This window comes from Mycena indigotica (genome assembly GCF_014461135.1).
Source record: "Mycena indigotica strain 171206Taipei chromosome Unknown Mind.scaff0012, whole genome shotgun sequence".
NCBI lineage: Eukaryota > Fungi > Basidiomycota > Agaricomycetes > Agaricales > Mycenaceae > Mycena > Mycena indigotica.
In genome coordinates, this window is record NW_023503011.1 from 1,740,846 (window position 1) to 1,762,702 (window position 21,857).

The 21,857-nt window shown below is 54.2% G+C and overlaps 2 protein-coding genes across 2 annotated transcripts; one reads left to right on the top strand and one right to left on the bottom strand.

Annotated features, from left to right (window-relative positions):
• Nucleotides 1-775: 775 nt before the first annotated feature.
• MIND_01242400 (uncharacterized protein) lies at nt 776-3,662 on the bottom strand (the record flags this gene model as incomplete). Its single annotated transcript, XM_037368913.1, has 14 exons — nt 2,946-3,662; nt 2,869-2,883; nt 2,798-2,818; nt 2,725-2,750; nt 2,034-2,671; nt 1,933-1,985; nt 1,818-1,886; nt 1,617-1,763; nt 1,383-1,486; nt 1,153-1,333; nt 1,082-1,099; nt 966-1,030; nt 879-912; nt 776-828 (listed from the first exon to the last, which is right to left on the bottom strand). The coding sequence occupies exons 1-14, from the start codon at nt 3,160-3,162 to the stop codon at nt 776-778; spliced, it is 1,641 nt and encodes a 546-aa protein (XP_037214881.1). The 5' UTR covers nt 3,163-3,662.
• Nucleotides 3,663-11,236: 7,574 nt separating this feature from the next.
• On the top strand, nt 11,237-12,859 carry MIND_01242500 (uncharacterized protein; the record flags this gene model as incomplete). Its single annotated transcript, XM_037368914.1, has 1 exon — nt 11,237-12,859. The coding sequence occupies one exon, from the start codon at nt 11,237-11,239 to the stop codon at nt 12,857-12,859; it is 1,623 nt and encodes a 540-aa protein (XP_037214882.1).
• Nucleotides 12,860-21,857: the final 8,998 nt, after the last annotated feature.

A 21,857-nucleotide genomic window follows, 5' to 3' on the forward strand; every position in this document is an offset into this window, starting at 1 on the left:
ATCTTTGTTATGAAAAGGGGAAAAAAAATCCTTTAGGTCTTCCTACAACCTGTCATTTGCCCTCTGCTACAAGCATTGTACCCAGTATGTCTTGACATAGCTACAATAGTTGAAGGAAGCTAAGAGATAGATTTTTAGTCATAAAAAGGAATATTTATCATGATGCAAGCTTTTTTTTGCTAATCATAATGAGCTATCACCAGCTCACCTGAGCTCTGCATTAGCATAATTTGGCTGTATCCATTGCCATCTAATTATATTTTAGAAAGGAACTGAACTATATTTAAACTGATTGATCCTTTTCTTGAGCACTCCAGGGGGCTACAGAGGGCTCCCTGATCCTGTTAGGTATATTAATTGAATTTAACTCATTATAAAATAGGTGACCTAACAGGCCTTATGGCATAACAGTACTTAGTCTGTAAGATTTTTGATACCGCAAAACACTTTCCCCCCTTGACCATTGCTGTAGATACAACCATTTTGAATTTCAAACTAGAGGCGCCGCGGCATTGCCCCGGATGTTATCTGTATACAGAAACATATGCCATCAATGTAAATCTTAGTATTTCCCTAATTTACACATTACTCCCACAAAAATCATTTAGCTACCATAATCCCCAGGACTGAACTGAACTCAAACAAAGAATATTCAAGACAAGGCGGCAAGTAAGTTCAAGGTAGCCTGAAATATCCCGGCTTGCCAGACAAATGATATTATAATCTTCTTCTAGTACTAGTGGTGGGTACTTATATATGTATATCGTGTATCATGTCATAAAATCAAATGCGACTCCTTCAAATGTGACCGCATAAGCATATCCTTGACTACGAAGCATCAGGATACCAAGCTGAAAGTTGAATATTAACGGACTTACTCCCTGCAAGGACCAACGTCGTTGTCTTAGCTTCCTAAGAGTAATGATGGGTGAGTAACTGAGGAAAGGTTGGGAGGGTTGACTGACGATTACATGGGTAAGATGGCAGTAGAATATCCGCGGGACGGGCGACTTCTGCTTCAATATAGCACCTAGCGGGCGATCTCAGTCACCACGATGCGATTCAGTTGTGGACAGCTCACCGAATTGCTTCTTGAGAACTACACGATGACTGTTCAAACCAAAGCTCTGGAATACTGGGATTGAGACGCACATTTACTGGCACTGTCGAAGTCGTTTGGCCGTCGCCCATAGGCCGGGTAGAAATCGGCAAGGCGGACACCTGCGGCGAGCTTCGCCTGCATCAAGTCTATCTTGTTCATGAACAGAATAATATTGGTCTTCGCCAGCAAGGGATGCGTGATGACCTGGGCCCATAGATCGAGCGAGTCCGCCTAGAGAAGATGAGCACGACGGAGGTCCGGGCTCCCGACAGCCACATACCAGGCGGTTCACTCGCCTGTCCTCCACAAGCGCCTGGTCAAAGGCGGATATCGGGGCGAGGAAGATGATGGCGTCCATGTCGTCGAAGTACGGCACCCAGCGTGCTGTCCGTCGAGTTGAGCGTCAGTCACTCAGAAGCAGCCTGATGTCAGGCGTAGACGGGAACGTACGTCGCTAGAAGTGAGAGAAGGAGAAGAAGCGTCAGCTCGACATGCTTAATTAACGGCGGCATACGAGGACGGGGAAAATTCAGCAGGCACGAGGCCCCACCGAATATTAATGGAAAGGGGAGCGAATGAAGCCGGAGCCGGGACGTGACACTCACCATAGATCGCTGCCCACCGACGTCGAAGATCCGAAATTCCCGAGTAATGGCGCCGTCTGTGCAGCACTTCAGTAACTTGAAGTAAATGACAATATTGAGAATGTTCTTACTCGGGTCGTTCAATCTCATACGATGCTCCGAAACACCGAGAGTCTTTAATCTCGCACGCAATATGTGCTCTTACAAAGATTAAGTGGGCTAGAACAGCACATGATGATGACTCACCGTCGGTTGGCACGTATCTTGGAGCAGTAACTTCCTTCAACTCGTCGAGGAAACTTGAGTCAGAGTCAGCTTGTTTTAGACGACATGCGTTGGACACGAACAAACCCGATTCCTCCTGCAATCGCAGTCCTCGTCTTGCTAGCACCTCCTTCACCGCTGGATGAGCCCATAATCTTTGTAAATCGTCGCTTGACGCATGCAACAAGGCCCCGGGCTCATTGGGATCATCCCAATCCACCATGTGTTGCGTGTCCAGACTGGCGCGGTCGGACATTGTGTTGTTCCGTGAGTGGAAGAAGGTGCGCTTGCTCGAATTCAGATTTACGGCCACTTCCCTCTCCTTTTCTTTCCCTGCGCGCCGACGAAAGCCTGAGAACGGAGATGGCGGGCTTAAACTGCGGGCAGTGGATGGCGTTTCGGGTTGCGTCGCGTCCGGGTCTGGGTTGGCAATTTGGCGCGTCAGTTCGTCTTCAAGCGCGAGTAGAGGGACCAGTCTCGCGCGGAGCGACATCAAGTCCATATCTGGCCTGCTGTTGATACTTGATTGATAGCTGTTCCGTCCCTCGGAGCCAGATATCGAACCGGACGCGTAACTTGAGCGTGGGCTGTCGCCGAATGCGGGAATGATTGGGGAGGAGTTGATTTGTGCATGAGCAAGTGCATCGAGGATAATGCGGATGGAGCGAATGACGTTGAGATGTATTATCGCGCGCCATGAGGCTCGTTCGGCGCGAAAGGCCTGTCGATCATGGCAGGTTAGAAGCAGGATGGGTGTCAAAGGCGACCACACACCTTGGGCTCGCACATGAGCTGAAAATCTATCCCCGTGAGTCAAAATGAAGCGCCAACATGTGTGTCGACGTACTTTTGAGGGTGGTCGATTTTCCTGCGCAAAACATGCTCAGTCCGAAAGAGGGGGGATTTGTGAGGACATACCTGATTCGCTCTGGCCTGGCCATCGTGCAGTTGTCAGCATGGCTCCTAACCGCCAGCCCCAAACGGAGACGACTCACCTAGCAACAGGATCTTCACTGGTTTCCCCTGCCTCCGCGCGTCCCTCTTCTCCCGTCCGATCTGCTCGTCGATGTCATCTGAAGTTTGCTTCGCCACCCTTTCCTGCACCATCCGCGCCTGCCGCTGCGCCGGAGATTCGTTTGCCGGAGGCTCGAGCGCAGCCGCAAACGGGTCCATGTCACCGCCAACGGTTCCTCTGAAGACTCTTGCAGCCATAGTCCGAGCTCTGGGGAGAGGGAGAGGGAGGAAGGAGAGCCGACGACGGGGGAAGCGCAGTGAAGGAAGGGAATCAGGCGAGGGGTATATAAGGCGCCGACACGCAACACGACGCGCAGGTCCGACTTTGACGTCGACATCTCCGCTGCCACAGCGTTCTGACAGCAGAAGCACTGGGAAAAGATTAATTAAAACCGCGGCATCGTCCCGACCTCCGGGTCTCGGCCGGCGAAAGGCACTCCCACTTCGAAGTTTCGAAGTGGGGTTAGTGGGGCGTAGTGGGACATGGTTATCTGTCTTCAAAACGGACGGGAAGCAGGCTTGAGGAATGCCCCGGGTCTCGGTGCCGCGGACCGTTTGATGGTTCAGTCGCGAAGCTGGAAGCGATAGGAGCACTAAAGTAATTGTATTGTGCCGTCAGTACTAAACAAGCTTAAGTGTAGAAGCAACCCGCCTTGCCAGGTGTGGCGCAACACCAACACACTGAGGGGGTCGGGAGTCGAATACATCTATATCGGGGAGAATGTCGACTCGTTGCGGATGGCATCGTAAGTAATCAACCCAAGGGAGGGACCTGAGTTCACCTGAGTTCCAGGTGGTGGCGAGAGAAAAGAAGCAATCGAAGCCGATCATTGCGGCTGTCAAAGCATAACGTGATTGTTAGATGACGCGATTTTATTTTGTTTGTGTATAGGAACAGGTAGATGAATAGCAAATTACAAAATGAAAAAAATAAAAGATAAATCTGTGCTTTTATCCAACAGGAAAACCCAGAGTAGAACTGTCAAATAGATGTCACATTTATCTGTTGGTTGAAGCTGACATTTATACAGAGGAAGAATCTGGAGACAAATCTAGAATATAAATTAGTCAATAAATGCTGGAAAAAAGACAGCTGTATCCGAAAAATTTCTTTGTGTCAAAAGCAATAATTTATATAGTAGTTTTATCACAGAAAAAATAGATAGATAAATCTAGGATTTACTTTTGCCTTTATCCTATAACTGTAAGGGCAACCCCGGAGGCCTGAGATCAAGGTCTTAGCAGGGGAGGATCCAAAGAGAAGAAACTCTGAGGGTCCGCCTGCTAGGTAGCTGACTATATACTGCTTGTCCGTAGCTGCCGCTATCGGGCACAGAAGGCTGGGGCAGCGTCGCAGGCAAGGTCCCAGGGCGACCGTCGGGAGGGCGTTGACGGATCGGTGATTGTGCGGGCGAGATGGAGGGCCGGACCGGAGTCGGAACCGGAATCGGACCAGAGTTGGACGCGTCTGGATCCGAGGGGCCGAAAGGGGGGTTCCCCTGACATCACCCCCCCCCCCCTTTGAATGCGGCGTCCCAATGCATATGTCACGGATAAGACCCGGCCCGTCCTCTCTGGCGCTGGTGTAGGGCCACCGCGGGCCTGTAACACATAGCATGTGACAACGGGGAACATGCGTTCCAGTAGGAGGAATGCACACATGAGAAGCACGTGACCGAGAATGACGCGTCGAGCCATTGCCAAGCCCAACTCGACACCAGGGGTTGGGGAGGAGTGCTAGGAGGTTAGGAGTAGCGCCTGGCCCGCAAGGGATGTCCGATCGTCCCCCTCTGCGGCCAGGAACGGGGGAGAGAGGAAGAGGAGGAGAGGCCAGGGTGTCCGATTACCCCTTTGCGGGCCCGCAAATATAAGGCGCGATAGTGTACCATGTACTCTATCGCTTAGATCGTCTGAAGAACCACCTTACTCTGTGCAAGGAGGCGCCAGCGACTTATCGGGCCCGACACAACCCGATTCGAACCTTCGACCACTGCAGACAACAAGGGACCGAGTTCACAGGCCCTTTCAGTTTCGATCTACCCCGCTCGCCATACTCGCGGGCCCGACTATCCCGATAGTAGAGGCGGGCTGCTCCTACCGCATCGACCGTCGTATGACACTCCGAGAAGTGGGCACGCTTTTCGAGGGTGTCGATGACGACCATGATCGCGTCGTACCCATGGGCCTTGGGGAGTTCGACGATGAAGTCAACGGAGACGGTATGCCAGCGCTCTGGGGGCATTTCTGTCGGGTGCAGCTCTCCGTGGGGCAATCTCTGGAGGGCATTGGTGCAACAGCACAGGTCACAGGTCGCGATGTACCGGCCGATATGGCAAGACATCTGGGGCCACCAGTAGTTCTGGGAGACCAACTCCAAGGTCTTAAAGCGACCGGCATGTCCGGTGACTCAAGTGTCATGGCAGAGCTCGATGATGCGTCTCCAAAGGTCCTTGTCCTTTGGTACAACAATCTTCCCTCGGAAATGGAGAAGACCGCCGGAGACGGCCCACTCGTCAGAACGTGATGAGCGGGGGCCTCGAGCTTGACCTTGGACCTTAAGAAGTTGCCGGGCCGCTAGTGCAACGGGCTCCTCCAGGTCAGGCTCACTGGAGAGGGCATTGCGGATGTCACCAAGGAGTTCGGAACCGGGACCGGAAACAGAACGGACATGGAAGAGTTCAGGCCGCAGAAGGACAACATCGGAGTTGTCGGAATCGACTCCATGATCGGGTCTCTGAGAGAGGGCGTCAGGTCGACCCATGTTGCGGCCAGGCTTGTGGTGCAGTGTGAAGTCGAACCGGGAGAGGTAAAGTGACCACTGGGCCTGTCTCCGGTTGAGGTGCTGCGTCTTCCTGAAGTACTCCAAATTCTTATGGTCAGTCCAAATCTTGACGGGATGCGCGGTGCCCTCGAGGAAGTGTCTATACTCCTCGAGTGCGCGGATGATCGCGAGCATCTCCTTGTCGTGGATTTCGTAGTTGCGCTGGACATCATTTAAGCTTTTGGAATAGAATGCTACAGGGTGCCACTTCCCGTCTGGGGCGGATTGTGAAAGAACCGCCCCCGTCGCGTAATCAGAGCTGTCTGCCTTGAGTCGGAAAGGCCGTGCGTCGTCCGGAATCACCAGGACCAGTTCCGAGGTGACCGCGTCCTTGATCGCTTGGAACACGGAGGCCTCCGCGTCGCCCCAAGTCCACCGCTGGTCCTTCTTGGTGAGCACGAAAAGAGGGCGCGCAAGGGTCGAGAAGTCCCGAATGAACCTGCAGTAGAAATTAGCGAACCCAAGGAACTGCTGAATGTCCTTCTTGTTTTCCGGAGTCGGCCAAGCGGAGACGCCTGCGACCTTGACAGGGTCCATTTCGACGTGGTTGTGGGAAATGATGACTCCGAGGTACTCAATTGACGATTTTTTAAAGTTGCACTTCTCCGCTCGAAGGTACAACTTGTGCTCTCGGAGTCGCCATAAGACCTCCTGAACAATCTGCCGGTGTTTCCGGAGGTCGGAATGGGCGATCAGGATGTCGTCAAGGTAGATCATGACGTCTCCAGAGAGGATGACATCCTGGAAAATGTCATTCATCATCGTTTGGAACATCACGGGAGAGTTTGTCAGGCCAAAATATATCACCAAGGGCTCGAACAGGCCTTGGTCAGTCCAGAAAGCCGCTTTCCATTCATCACCTTCCTTGATCCGGACGTTGTTGAAGCCCCAACGAACATCGAGTTTGGTGAAGTAACGAGGTTGATGAGGTCGTTCATCAGCGGAAGGGGTACCGGTTTTTGACGGTCATCGCATTGAGAGCCCAGTAGTCCTGACAAAGTGGAGTCCGCCATCCTTCTTCTTGACAAAGAAGACCGGAGACGCCATCGGAGACTTGGATGAGCAAATCCGGCCCGTCGACAGCCCTTCCTCGATGAACACATTGAGCTCGCGTTGCTCGAGGGGCGAGATGAATTACACCTTGCAGTTGGTGGGCTTAGCGTCGGGGACAAGTTCAATGGCGTGGTCCCAGGTCCTCCGCTCTGGTAGCATGTCAAAGGACTCCTTGTTGAAGATGTCCTGGAACTCCTTAGCCCAGTCCGGGATCTCAGAGGGTGGAGGGGCGGAGTTCCTGGCAAAGGCTTCGGCCAGGCACTATGAGACAGTGCTGCCTGCGTGTCTTGCTTGCCAAGATGAGTGACGGCCAGTTGAACTCATTCGGCATGGCCTTTGTAGCGCAGGACCAAGTCCGCGATCTATTTGATGGAGCCGGCGTCATTGGGGGTGCCATTGACATTGAAAACCGAAATCAGCTGATCGAGGGTGCGGACCGGAATGCCGTTCCGAGCAACATAGTTCGTGTCAATGAAGTCGGAGGTGGCACCACAGTCGACAAGCCCAGAGAGCGAGAGCTTCAGCACGCTGGTGGTGGACTCTAGCTCCAGCGGGAGGTGGAGGGAGTTCACCCCAGGGGAGGTGGCAACAGTATACTACTTGGGTAGTTTCTTTTCCCAGGCAGTGAGGCGGCGAAGGATGATGACCGGAGTCACGGGCGGAGTCGGAGACGGAGTCGAGGCGGGGGCGGGAGAGGGTGTGTCTTTCCTTTTGGGCTCATTGTAGGGCAAAGAACTGCATTCATCATACAAAGAGGCAAAACGATTTATGGACGCGAACGAGGGCACACCAGTCACTCGTCGGGGGGACAAAATCCTCTCCGGCCATTGACTCCACTGCCGTCTCCGGCAGGGCAGCTGTGTCCATGTAGCAGGCAATCAACTCCGCTAACATCTCGTCACCGAGTTGTTGGATTACCTCATCGAGGATGTCCATTGAGCGGACATCGGCGGGGAGGGGGCAATCCCGGGCGAGATAGTTTGGGTCGCCGCACCGGAAGCAGGTGCGGCGAGGGGCACCCCGAGCCCTGGTGCGATCCAACTCTATAGGGACGGGAGCTGGAGGCGCCGGAGCGGGGCCACGGGCCGCGGGTGGCACGACCGGGCCACCGGGCAGAAGGGGGCCGGAGCCGGGATGCAGTTGACCGGAAACGGAGTCCGAATCAGACTGCCAGGCATCTTGGGGGCGGCTGATTTGATCAGCTTGGCCCGGACCAGGGCCTCATATTGACGGAAGGCCCGGGTGCGCCAGCCAAGGTAATCCCGGAGGTCCGGGGGGTTATTTCAAGACATGATTCCGTTGTTGATCAGGGGATCAAGTCCGTGGCAGAACTTGGTCACCTTGGCCAATGCGTCTTCGAATCCAGCGAGGTCCATCAGGTCCTCAAAGTCGTCAGTGTACTGGTAGACATCCTTTGTACCCATGTGATAGGCGGAAGTCTCCAGCTTGGAGAGAGTGTGATCTTGCTCGTTCTCCTCGACGAACCGGAGTCGAAACTTGGAAACGAACAAGCCCCAGGACAGAAGCGGAAATGGGGCTTTGCTTCTGTGGCGCTCTGCCCATTGCTGAGTGGGTTCTTCTGCCATAAATCATTTCCGATCGCCGTTGAAGGTGAACAGGGGGTTTGGTCGCAAGACCGATTTTGAGGCAAGGTTGATGTCGCCAAAAAGGGCTTCGGAGTCGCCCTGGACCGGAGTCAGAGTCGGAATTGACGTCTCCGGCAATGGTATTTGGGGTCCGCCAGCATTGTTAGCGGCAGCAGCAGCGGCAGAAGCCTGGTTAGTAAGTAAAGCAAGGGCCTCAGTTAGGCTATCAATTTTTGCCTCAAGTGAGTCCAGCCGGGCGTCTGCGGTGGGAGTGACTCCGGACGGCATGACGGGTGCGGGGACCACAGGGGTGGAGGAGGAGGGGACAAGTGGCAGGGGCGGTGACAAGGGCAGAACAGACTTGTACTCCAAGCCTGAGTCAGTGCCGAACCTGGCAATCTTGTCTGGTTAATCCCGTAGAGAGTTTCTTCTGCTGTAAGGGCAACCCCGGAGGCCTGAGATCAAGGTCCTAGCAGGGGAGGATCTAAAGAGAAGAAACTCTAAGGGTTGGTCTGCTAGGTAGCTGACTATATACTGCTTGTCCGTAGCTGCCACTATCAGGCACAGAAGGCTTGGCCGGTGTCACAGGCCAGGTCCCAGGGCAACTGTCGGGAGGACATTGACCGATCCGTGATGGCGCGGGCTGAGCGGGGATCAGACCAGAAATAGAATCAGACCAGAAACGTCCCTAAATGAATGGCTCAAGTTAGTGCCAAATATGTATATACATTCATACAATATCTCCTTAATATCAGAGTGATTAGTATACCTAGAATGAATATCTTGTATTCTAGCAGCCATGTGGTCGATTTAAATAATAGTTACAGGTGATTGATAAATAAGTTGCATATCTAAAGCTCCATTTTTGTCATACATTTATTGTGAATAATTAAATCGGAAATCTATACAGAACACTCAGCCAAAAGCAGCAAGTTCTTCAAAGAATTACTCTTACCATCTGGATCTGAGTCCTGTGGCCAACATGTCAGATCATTATATTCACCATATGCTGGTATATGGATTGAGATGCTTGGGACAAGTGACTGCAACTGTACACCCCAGCGTTGGGATGGAAACCAAGATGTGCAGATATAGGCTTCTGTGATCCGACCCTCTATAGAGATGTGGAAATTCTGAATAGAGGCAACAGAGGTATCTGATTGCCGGGCTGAGAGGAATGTGCACATTGCCTTCCAGTCCAATTGCATATTGCCTGCAAGTGCCATGTTGATCTTGGTTCTCAGGACAAGGTGTTGGAGGCCTGGTGATGATTCACAGAGGATACCAAGATTGATTGGGGGAAATGTGAGTATGCCATCATATGAAATGTCTGCATCATCAGCTAGCTCCCATCTGTCCTGTACGTTATCAGAGAGCTCCAATGTGATATCTAGTTTTTGGAGGAGGGGGAATAAGGCAATGATTTGTTTCAGGAGAGGCAGTTTGCTAGGTGTATAAGACCCATATAGGATGAGTTTGCTGATACTAGAGCCAGAGCGCTGGATGAAGAACTCAACAACTCCATTTGGGAGTGTCCATTGGGGCCTGAGCAACATGCCAAGGGTAGTTAGTTGGGGAAGAGTGAGATATTCAAAGATGGGGATCTCTGATCTGGTCATAGATTGCTTAATGGATAATGTTTCCAGCTGCAGCCCCGCATAGGGAGTTTGTGACTCTGTTCCAGCCATTTCGACTGGGCCTGTGAAGTGAAGAAGGGCAGGGAGCTGCCTGAATAGTTTGCAGAGAACAGAGAATAAGAGAGGAGGCTCCCAGTACTCCTGGATGTGGAGGCTGGTGAGAGTTGCAGAAGAAAGCTTGAGGGCTTGGGTTTCTGTAAGATCACGGATATGGAGACTGGTGAGGTTGGGAGGCAGGGAAATGATTGTGTCCCTTCTTGGAGCAATGGCCAGGTGCTGAAGGTTGTTCAAATGTGCACCAGAGAGGATGATTTGGTCTAGAGCGGAGTCTGACATGTCCAGTTCAAGATGCTTCATAGAGGACATGCACTGCATGAAGATGTCCAATTTGAGAGTCTCTGGCTGATATAAAAATGAGTTGAAAAATGTGGTGTTTGAGATAAACTTGAATGTACAGACCTTGCGGAATTTTAACCACTGTCTGACAGTCAAGGACAGTGGCTGGTTATGTGCTCGAGAGAACCACAGGGTGAACAGGGATGCATTGCCTGGGACCAGATGCCCTGAGCTATGCCCAGGCTTGATATGTGTCATTATCAGATCTAATGAGCACCACAGCTCTGGGGTGTTCAAAGCAATACTGCGCCAGTGACTGCAAGTCTGAGATATAGATAGTGGAGCACTGCTCAGAGAGGGTCTGACCCGACCAGAGGCTGGAAGACAAGAAAGGAAGATGAGACCAGTGATCTCATTGGGAAAGTCCAGGATTGTGACTGGTTGATCCTTGCCAGATTGAATATCCAGGTCCGCCAGTGTGAGCAGCATGAGGATATGTATGGATAGTATGTTCTGTTTGCTATGGAAAGTCAGCAGGATAGTAGGCTTATGAAATCGGAGGCTGGCCTGAAGGGAAGGGCAGGGAGTTGGGAGCAATGACACTGTCTTCTCAAATCGAGTTCTTTTGAACCCTTGGATGTCTATTTGTGTTGCTTCTTTCTCCGCTGATATCAATGGCGAGGGGCATCAATCCGGGACTCGCGATCGTTTCACCCCAGTCGGCGCTTCGACTTTCCTCCGCCTGTGGCTGTGTCTTGAAAAATATTCCACGCCCGTCGATCACGTCGGCAGCGAAAATAAGCGCCCGCCGCTTCTCTTCTCTCCCGCCGCCACGCGCGATGTCCCTCGCAGCGCTCCCGCCTGAGCTGCTGGAGCATGTCTTGTGCTGGCTCCCTGGGGTACTGGCATACGCACCGGTGTCGCGCATGTTTGCGCAGCTTGCGGCGCGCGTCCAACTCGCACAGAGTCGAGAACAAGCTGGGGGAGAAACGATGCAGTTGACGGGGGCAGCGTTGAGCGCGCTGGGCTGGTATGTTCCTCCCGCGTTCATTGGCTCAGTGGCGCACGTGAAGGCGCTGGAGTGCGTGCTCGAGGGGCGGGCGGAGATGCTGCGCCAGACACGTGTCCTCCGCACGCTCGTCCGCGCCACTCCAAACCTCCGCCAGCTCGACGTCACGTTCTCCGTGGACCCCTTCCTTGCGCCCGGGCCGAGTATCCGCAGGACGATCTTCGACGCGATCTGTGGCGCACTCGCCGACGCCGCCGGACGCCACGCGCCGAAGGAGCCGGTGTTCATCGTGCTGGCAGGCGCAGTGTTCAGCTGTCGGGCGGCGGACATTCGGCGCTGGCGGTTGGACGTGTTTCGCTACCATCCTTCTTGGCTTCCCTCTGGATCTGTCGAATATCCGGGCGACACGGTCCGTTCGAGCACCCACCTCCGCACCCTGGGGCGATTCCCTACTTTGCGCCAGCTCAACTCGTTGTCGCTGCAACTCATCCCTGCAACTACGAAATCCTCGGCATTCACCCTGCTCGTGTTCAACCCCGGGGACATCGTCTACCTCTCCTTCCCCTCGAGCCAGGCGCGTGCCCTTGCTATCTATCCCAACCGCTCCCGCATCCTCCGCCATCTCCACCTCCCGAATCTCCGCGCCGTCCGGATCTGCGACGAGTTCTTCAAGCCAGACGCCCTGCGCCACTTCCTCGAGACGAACACGACGCTGCAGCTGCTCACCTACGACCCGCAAATGCGCGCCGTCTTCTCGATCTACCGCTCCCGCCGCTCGCCCGACGCCGCTCGGTCTATCGTCGCCTGCCCGCCGCTCCCGCACCCCAGCCTGCGCTCCGTGCGGCTGATCACGTCCAACTTCCGCGCGTCAGCGGGCCACATCCTCGGCACGCTCGCAGACTCCCCGCCCCTCCGCCGCGTCGAGCTTCTCTTCAACGTCGCCACGCGCGGCCCGCGCGCCGCGGAGCTGGTCGTCGACCTCGCCGGCCTGGCGCGCCGCCCCGGGCCGGGCGCCGTCACGCTCAACCTCGTCGACGCGGGCGTGTACTGGTGGGACGTCCCGGGCCGCTGGGCCGCGTTCCGCACGGCCGAGGCGTTCTGGGCCCGGACGCCGGCGGCGCTCGGCGTGGCCCCGGCGCTGCACTGCGTCGGCACGGTGTGGCTCGCCCCGCGCACGTTCGCGCTGGCGGAGGACATGCTCCCGTTCCTGGCGCTGCTGCCGGCGCTGCGCCTGCTTTCGGTGGCCTTCGTCGTGCGCAGGCTGGCCCGCACGCGCGATCGGCGGAGACTGGCCATGCTGGGAAGTGGCAAGCTCGTGGTGTTGAAGGTGCCGGGCGGAAAGAGTCGGGAGAAGACCAGGGCAGAGGTAGAGGCAGATGTCCAGCACTTTTTGCAGGATGTAGTGCGACCAGCGTTGCCAGCTGTACCAATGATCGTGTATAAATTGTGGTAATGGCATCGTGGCGCAGCCTTTCGTTCCTGATTCATGAATATCCGCTGAGCAGGAAAGAGCACGCGCCTTGTGTGCGTTAATGGTCCCAGCAACCGTGACAGCGACGCCGGCGCTTGCATTCAGACAGCTCTTCACCGGGCCACAGGTCGGGCGGGAGATACGTTAGGGGATGTTGACCAGCCAACACGGCTACAAACAGCTGGTTAGCACAAGCCTGGTGCGAATACACATCACGCACCTTCAGTATGGTCATTGGTGCCTCAGCGGCCGCTCAGGGCACAGCCAACAACAGCGCTCGATGCCCGTCGACAGCATAAGCACGGGCCTGGGCCGCGGATCCGGCCACGACTGCGACGACAAGAAAGAGACGGGCTGAGGCGTCAAAGAGGAGACATCGTGGGAGGCGCACAGCCCGAACCACGTGCTACCGATCAACTACCACTCCTTCTCTCCTGTCAACCCCGCGCTCACCCGTCCAGGCCCAGCCCGCCCCGGGCAGCGCCGACCCGAGCTGCAGCGGGGGCATGGCCACGGGCAGCCGTTGCCTTCATTCAACGGCCAGCCGGCGGAACCACACAGTACTACTGGTAGTACTAACGCTACAACCCCCGCCAATACGTCGCGCGAAGCCTTCGAGACGCTCGCAGCGCGTCTCCAGCGCTTATCGCGGCCGCAACCGCCGCCGAACAAGCCTCGGTCGGCCAGCAACACCGTTGGAACCCGCCGAATGAATGGCAACTTGAATCAGCGGCCGGTTCGGCGAGAGCGCAGAGCCGTGTTTGTGCGGCGAGCTTTGGGCGTAAGTCGGCCCGCTCCATCTGCTGCGGGACTGGCGAGTGGGGGGAAGAACGCGCGTGTCTGGGAAGCGGTGAGTCGCCGAGTTCAGTGTAGTAGAGAAAGAAAACCCCGCCAACAGCGGCCATAACGAGCCACAACCAATGACAAGTCAACCGCAAGCGCAAGCGCAAGGCTTGGGACGGGTCGCGTCGTCACACTGGCAACACCACCGCAAAAACGGATACCTGGGCAATAACATCGGCTCACTGGCAACACCCCCCCTCGGCGTCCCCCCGAGTACAAAATCTGAGGATGATACTGCCTATGGTGTTTGCTCAGCCTCGTTAAGACTGGAGACGAATCGGGACATACCTCGAGCAAGCCAGCGAAAACTCCTGCCGTGTTTGCAAGCGCGCTCCTCGGCAACAAAGAAGTCAGCGCGTCTGTGGCGGAAGTGATTAACAAGCAGAGAAGATGGCAAGGGCTGTACGAGAGGCAGACGAAGCACATGGCGTCAAACCCACCGTATGCTTGTCCATCGTGATGGCGCGCAACGATTTGGACTCAAGCGGGACGATGGGACTGTTGCAAGGGTAAGCACTCTCGAACGAGAGGCGGTACCGATCGGCTGACGGGCACAGTTAACGGTGACACTCAGGCTGCCGGACTTGCTGTCCGCGAGTGCGAAATTCGAATGGAATGTGAGTCTTCGAATGCAGTGGGAAAAACAACAACATACTCACCTTGGAAGACCGAGACCAGCGATAACCAGCACGGCAAGCAATCACCCCACGGTCCACAATGAGCGCTACAACAACCGTCAGTATGGACCTGCTGTCCGCGCCAGCACTTACTACGACGCGACGATTGCCCAAAACTGCTTACAACGAGCAAGTCAGCAACAGCAGGACGCTAAAATGGGATTCGACGACGCACCTGGGACCCATCCATTCCGTGTCGCTCGCTGCTCGGGAAAGCGGCCGGTAGTATCGGACCTGATACAACTGAGTGAGCACGAAGGTAAGTGAAACGAAGGCTCGATGACGCACCGGACTTCAAGACCAACAACGGGCGCAGCCATCCCGCAGCGCAAGCCACGCCCATGCACCCGCCAACAACGACATTAGCGGGGGCGAAGAGAAAAGCACAAGACTGTGGTCACGGTTCTTATAGCTCGGGTATCCGGGGCGGTGCGGAGCAGTTACTGCCGGCTGTTGCGAGGCACGAGCAAAAGGTGCCATCAGCAAAAATGGAAGAAGGCCAGCAAGAAAAGAGGGTAAAACACGAGCAACTGAGCAAAGAACACATGGCTATGTCCAGCGGGAGGGGAAACATGTGCTCGGCTAAGGCACACCACATGGAACCATCACTGCCGATGTCCCGACGGACCGGACATCAGCCCATGTCACCACGCAGGACACGGCCTGATCACGCCGGTTGCCATGCACTCATGCGGATCGCGGGTAAATGGCTTGCAGATGACACGGCCGGATCCTTAAGCTTGGCTATCCGTCCCCGACTACGCATCCGGGAGGACATGGCGGCCACATCGATGCTGATGGTCCGGGCATGCAGTGCGTGGCCCACCCTGATTGCGCTCGGACGTTGATGGCCTGCCGATATGCGATCCAGATGGGGACATCTCGAGCAACGGAGGATCCCCCGAATCCCGGCGACCACAACATCAGAACACGGCTCGTCACCCGCCATGTGTGAAATCGGCTCCCGCGCAGCAACAGGGCGATGGCCCGCCTGATTCCCGACCAGGAAGACATCGGCGCACGCCTCCCAGCCTCACGCTATGGCCACGGCTGACCTTACATCCGGATGCCTCATACCCCGGCTTGTCATCCGCCATATGTGAAATCGGCTTCCCGCGATGACCCGCATGACAACATGCGGTAAGAGCCTGATTCCTGACCGGGGAGACCTCGGCGCACGCCTCAGCCTCGCGACTGATTCTGCCCACAAGCCAGCTTCTGGGAGTGGGGAAACAACCAGCTCAGCGGGGGGGGTTAACAGCCCTGGCAAGCGCAGGAAATCATGCGCGGCGACGGGGCCGAGGCACATGACGCGAGGACCGGGCACCGGGAACCGGCGAAAAACCCAACTGGGCAAAAAAGGAAGCAGAGAGACATAGGCGCCGGGGCAGCAAAGGGGTGAGGAAACAATCACAGCTGAGCCAGGGAGCAACATGCTGGAGGATCTGACAGTCCCACATGAAAGCAGTTCAAAACATTTACACGTGATATCAGTGTTCTCCAGACGGCTGGTTCAGGAGCCCGACCGGGTCACCATGGGTGCATGATTGCCCACGAGACACGGCCAACATTCCCCGCCCACGCACCCGGCGCTGCCTGGCAATGCAATGCACAATCACATGGGGCGGCGGCTGCCGCGCGCCGCAACTGCCGGGTCGTACGGAGCCAGACATCAGTGCAGGTACCCGGTGCCTCTGGCACCCCCCCGTCAACCCGTGCCAAGTCGGGTCCCGGCCCCTTGTCTCTCGACCGATGGTCACCACGCGTGCAGGAGAAATCAAGAACGGCTGATCTTCAAAATCCGTTATCAAGTTGTCAAACCCTGGCCAGATGATGTTAGCACCGGACCGTGGCCTATCGGGGAGTCTAGACAGAGCAGCCGATCTGATGATTACGTAAGCACCCAAATAGTGAAGCAATATTGGTTCCCAGTGCGACATACTGTAAATATGTATGTTGAAGTTATACTGAAAATAATACCTTTTTATCCAGTTTAAGCACTTAAACTCCGTCTAGATTACTGTCCCCAGAGGCCGATCTGATGATTATGTAATCAATCAACTGACTGTCTTTCAATGACCTGTAGCTATAAAAGTTACTAGTATATAAGTCATGGTAAACATTGAATTTCCTCTCTTTTCTTTGCATAAAATTGCTGAACGATGATATTCATGTCACAGCTGTCTGATGTTGTGATGTGATCAATTTTCGGATAAATATATCTCCAGCATGTCAAAGATTTCAATTTCTTACATGAATTAGAGTTGAACATATTGAGCATTTTTTTTTATCACCAATGTTGGAAACTTAAATTTAAAGAAATGACTCAAATTTAATTAACTCAACTGTAAATCTGAGTTTTGCATTTTTTCATTGCACTTACTGACAATATGTCCATTTTCTCCAAGATAACCTAAAATCAACTGATAATTTCATCTTAGCGCTATTATGATAAGTCTGACACCCAAATTCAATTGAAAGTAAAAAATTGATTTTATGTTATTTTTTGTTGTACCTTTTTTCATACTTTCATTGTAATCAATAATTATTTGCTCTATTTAATTTTCTCTACTATTTTCATCTGCACTACCTGATTGATTTTTGGATAAATATATCTTCAACATGTCAAAAATTCGTATTTCTCCTATGAATTAGACTTCAACATATTGGGCAATTTTTTTTACTGGCTGTATTATCACTGTTCTCTTAAATGAAAAAGAATTAACTCTTCATGTCTTTATTGATGCAAACTCAATTTTTAATACACTTACTGATAATATGTTTAAACATAAGATACATTTGTATTTCTACCATTCTTGTTGTGCATTCTCCAAGACATTGATCATGTTATGCTACCTAGAATCAACTTACTAAGTCTAACACCTGAATTCAATTGATTTGAACCATTTGTTTTGTACTTTCTGTTATACTTTCATCATGCTATTATCCAAAATCAACTTGTCCAATAACAATTTTCCTTACATATCATGTTCCAAATCTGGTAATGTTACCATCATTGTCTCTCTGAAATGTTCAGTTTTGCCTGATTTGGAAATTTGACCATGTCATCATCTGGGAGCCAATGGGTTGGCCTCTGCTTTACTTTAGGGCTGTCTTTGGCTGGCTGCCATTGCACAATCACTTTAGGGCTGGCTTTGATGAAGGATAATCCCAATATGGATGGCAACATGACACTAACACAAGTCCTAGATTTGTTGACACTACTTTAGGGCCGGCTTTCATTAGTCACAGTCGGTTCTAACATCTCCGGAACAAATGTCATGGGTTCTGAATGATGGCAACATCACTTTAGGGCCGGCCGCACTGGATTCCCGGAATAAAAGCACATGCTTCTGACATCAGGATCATGAATATCAGCTGCAACCGGCCGCACTGGATTCCCACCTCTCCGGAACAAAAGCACATGCTTCTGACATGATGAATATCAGCTGCAACATGTACTCCCGGAGATGACAGCAAGAGGGGGGAAAAAGCATAGACATTGCCAGTCTTGACCAGGTCCTGACTCTCAGACTCACTGGACTAGTCTAGTAGCCTCAGTTATCCAATGCAAATTAAATGCACCCAGTTGGGGACAACGGAATTAACTGATGTCCCTGCAGATCCATTGATATACCGTGATATTCTGTGCTTCTTCCGAATGCGTAGGTAGCCGTGAATTTTAACAAGTTAACAAGGCCAGATCCGATTTTTCTTCCGGCTGTAGTTAAGTGAAAAAGTTTTTTTGATTTTATGTACAGCCACAAAAACGAGGTATTTAATGCCCACCTGGACGCGAGACTTGGCGAGCGGAGCGCGACTTAGCGTTGGGACGGGCGACGTGTGTGGGTATCGTCAATGAAATTATATAAGTACCCTTCTCTTCTCTCGCAGCGCTCCCGCCGGCATACGCGCCGGTGTCGCGCATGTTTGCGCAGCTTGCGGCGCGCGTGCAACTAGCGCGGAGTCGTCTTTTGTCGCGGGAGGAAGATGAGAATGCCACAGCAGCGCGGGTTAAATCGCTTAAGTGCGTGCTCGAGGGGCGGGCGGAGATGCTGCGCCAGACACGCGTCCTCCGCACGCTCGTCCGCGCCACTTCAAGCCTCCGCCAGCTCGACGTCACGTTTTCCGTGGACCCCTTTCTCGCGCCCGGGCCGAGTATCCGCAGGACGATCTTCGACGCGATCTGTGGCGCACTCGCCGACGCCGCCGGACGCCACGCGCCGAAGGAGCCGGTGTTCATCGTGCTGGCAGGCGCAGTGTTCAGCTGTCGGGCGGCGGACATTCGGCGCTGGCGGTTGGACGTGTTTCGCTACCATCCTTCTTGGCTTCCCTCTGTCAACGATGGATCTGTCGAATATCCGGGCGACACGGTCCGGTCGAGCACCCACCTCCGCACTCTGGGGAAGTTTCCCACTTTGCGCCAGCTCAACTCGTTGGCGCTGCAACTCATCCCTGCAACTACGAAATCCTCGGCATTCACCCTGCTCGTGTTCAACCCCGGGGACATCGTCTACCTCTCCTTCCCCTCGGGCCAGGCGCGTACCCTTGCTATCTATCCCAACCGCTCCCGGATCCTCCGCCATCTCCACCTCCCAAACGTCCGCGCCGTCCGGATCAGCGACGAGTTCTTCAAGCCAGACGCCCTGCGCCACTTCCTCGAGCTCAACACGACGCTGCAGCTGCTCACCTACGACCCGCAAATGCGCGCCATCTTGTCGATCTACCGCTCCCGGCGCTCGCCGGCCCGTCGCTCCCGCACCCCAGCCTGCGCTCCGTGCGGCTGATCACGTCCAACTTCCGCGCGTCAGCGGGCCATATCCTCGGCACGCTCGCAGACTCCCCGCCCCTCCGCCGCGTCGAGCTTCTCTTCAACGCCGCCACGCGCGGCCCGCGCGCCGCGGAGCTCGTCGTCGACCTCGCCGGGCTGGCGCGCCGCCCCGGGCCGGGCGCCCTCACGCTCAGCCTCGTCGACGCGGGCGTGTACTGGTGGGACGTCCCGGGCCGCTGGGCCGCGTTCCGCACGGCCGATGCGTTCTGGGCCCGGACGCCGGCGGCGCTCGGCGTGGCCCCGGCGCTGCACTGTGTGGGCACGGTGTGGCTCGCCCCGCGCACGTTCGCGGTGGCGGAGGACATGCTCCCGTTCCTGGCGCTGCTGCCGGCGCTGCGCCTGCTTTCGGTGGCCTTTGTCGTGCGCAGGCTGGCCCGCACAAGTGGCAAGCTCGTGGTGGTGAATTCGAAGGGGCCGGGCGGAAAGAGTCGGGAGAAGACCAGGGCAGAGGTAGAGGCGGATGTCCAGCGCTTTTTGCAGGATGTAGTGCGACCAGCATTGCCAGCAGTACCGATGATCTTGTATAAACTGTGGTAGTCGCCATATTGATGTGGTCTCTTATAGTAGTCCGGCTAGTCCAGTTTCACTGATGATAGCAATTGTCAGGCCCGACATATCATTCTCAGTCATGTGCTTCCTCCGTGTTTGTTCCCTCCTTCTGACAGTGTTACACCAAAGCCCTGAGACTTAGGGTACTTCTAAACCCTAAGACTTAAAAATATGGTTTAGACCAAGCCTTGGCATATGACCTATTTTTGCTGTAAGGGCTTAGGCTTCTTAATTGATGGCCTCAGCGGTGGTTGTCCCGACTCTCCTGGTGCAAATCCAGTGTTCATATGACCAGTTCCTCATCAGTGTTTTAGAGTTGCCATTGATCGCAGATCCAGGCCCTAATCAATTGAGTTGGTTTCTCCTGTTTAACCGTCCCTTGGCACTCTTGATCCTTTAGCAAGATCCGAATGTAAACCCGTTACACACTCTTTACCTCTCTATGTCACAGTAGTTACTTCTTGCACCTGTACCCTCAGCATCTCCAGAATATAGCATAGTCTCATTGACTTGGCTGCTGGTCTCCTCAGTGTTTCCCAATTGGCCATTGGGTTTCCACTTTTTTTTCAATCACAACTACGCTATCTACTCCACTTCAGCTACATGGCATCAGAACAACGACACCCTCGACCTCGCCCCACGCTCAACAGCTCGGCCCCGCTTCTCCCTCCCTTGGAGTCCTCTCGCCGTCGCCGGACGCCGTCGGCCGAACCGGCAAGCTTCGCGGAGCCCGAGCACGTGGACGATGCCACGCTGTCGCCGCGTGCTTCTTTTCGCTCCCACCACCCATCCCACTCTCTTGCTGGCGCTTCAGCCCACCCCGCTGCATCTCGCCCAGCCGTCTCGCCACCCGACCACGTCCTCACGTCGCCCACGTCGCCTCCCGCCCTTCCGCTGCTGCCCCCGACAACCGTGGACGCGTCAATTCCGCCATCCAGCCGCCGTCCCACCGTCTCGCGCTTTCAGCCTGCTCGTGACGGGCCGCCGCATTTGAAAAGCGGCTACTTTGCCTCTGCTGCTCCGTTTCACGCGACCTACCGCTCTCACTCGCCTTCGCAGCCCGTGTCTCACTCTCCTGCGCTGTCTCCCCGCCTTTCCCACTCTCCCTCCCACCATCAAACGCGTTCTCGCTCGCGTTCTGCCTCGCTTGCTCATTCCCGCTCCCCTTCACCCTCTCCTCCGCGTTCCCGCCCTGCTCGTACTCGGAAACACCGCACAATGACGAAGCTCGAGTGTCCCAAGCTGGTGGACAAGCCAAATGCTCAGTCTATCGAGCTTTGGCTCGGCGCGTGCGAGGACATATTTGAACATCACAAGGATATGAACCAGCTCATTCACTCAGGAATACTAATAAAACTGTGGCTACTGGTGAAGGGCTGTACTCATAAAACCTGGGGAAGGGCTCAAGGGTCACAAATGTCACACTTTTTAAAAAACCATTTTATTCATTGTTGGGTGTTAGATCATGGTATTGATGATGGAATTGATGGTATCAAGATAAAGTGATCAATGTGGAACGATTTTTGATGGACATCAGTACCATTGATGGCTATGTCAGGATACATCAATTTTAGCCTAATTAGGATGTATACCTTTGCCCTAGATCACAGGCCTACCTAGATGTTTATCCGGGTCTTCGGCCTGAAAGAATAGTGATTTGCCTTTCCATATCTGGTAATAGCTTAGTCATAGCTGTCAAACTCATTGAGATATTCACAATTGATTGAATGTCACATTTTTTGTCACAGAACTCCGGCCATGGCTGGCATGAGCTCCCCCAGGTTTTATGAGTACAGCCCTTCACCAGTAGCCACAGTTTTATTAGTAAAACTGAGTGCACATCCTGTATGAACGACGGAGAAGAATTACGCGACCGCACGAAGGTCCGCATGGCCGGTATGCGTATGGAGGAACAGACAGCGAAGGTTTGGTGGGGCAAGAATCGCGAGGCTCTGAAGGCTGCAACTTGGGACAGCTTCAAAACGAAGCTCAAGGACCGCTTTGTCCAGAGCAATTGGCACATTTTTGCGCTGGGCAACTTCTTCGACATCCACCAAGGCCGCTCCTCGTTTGCCGACTT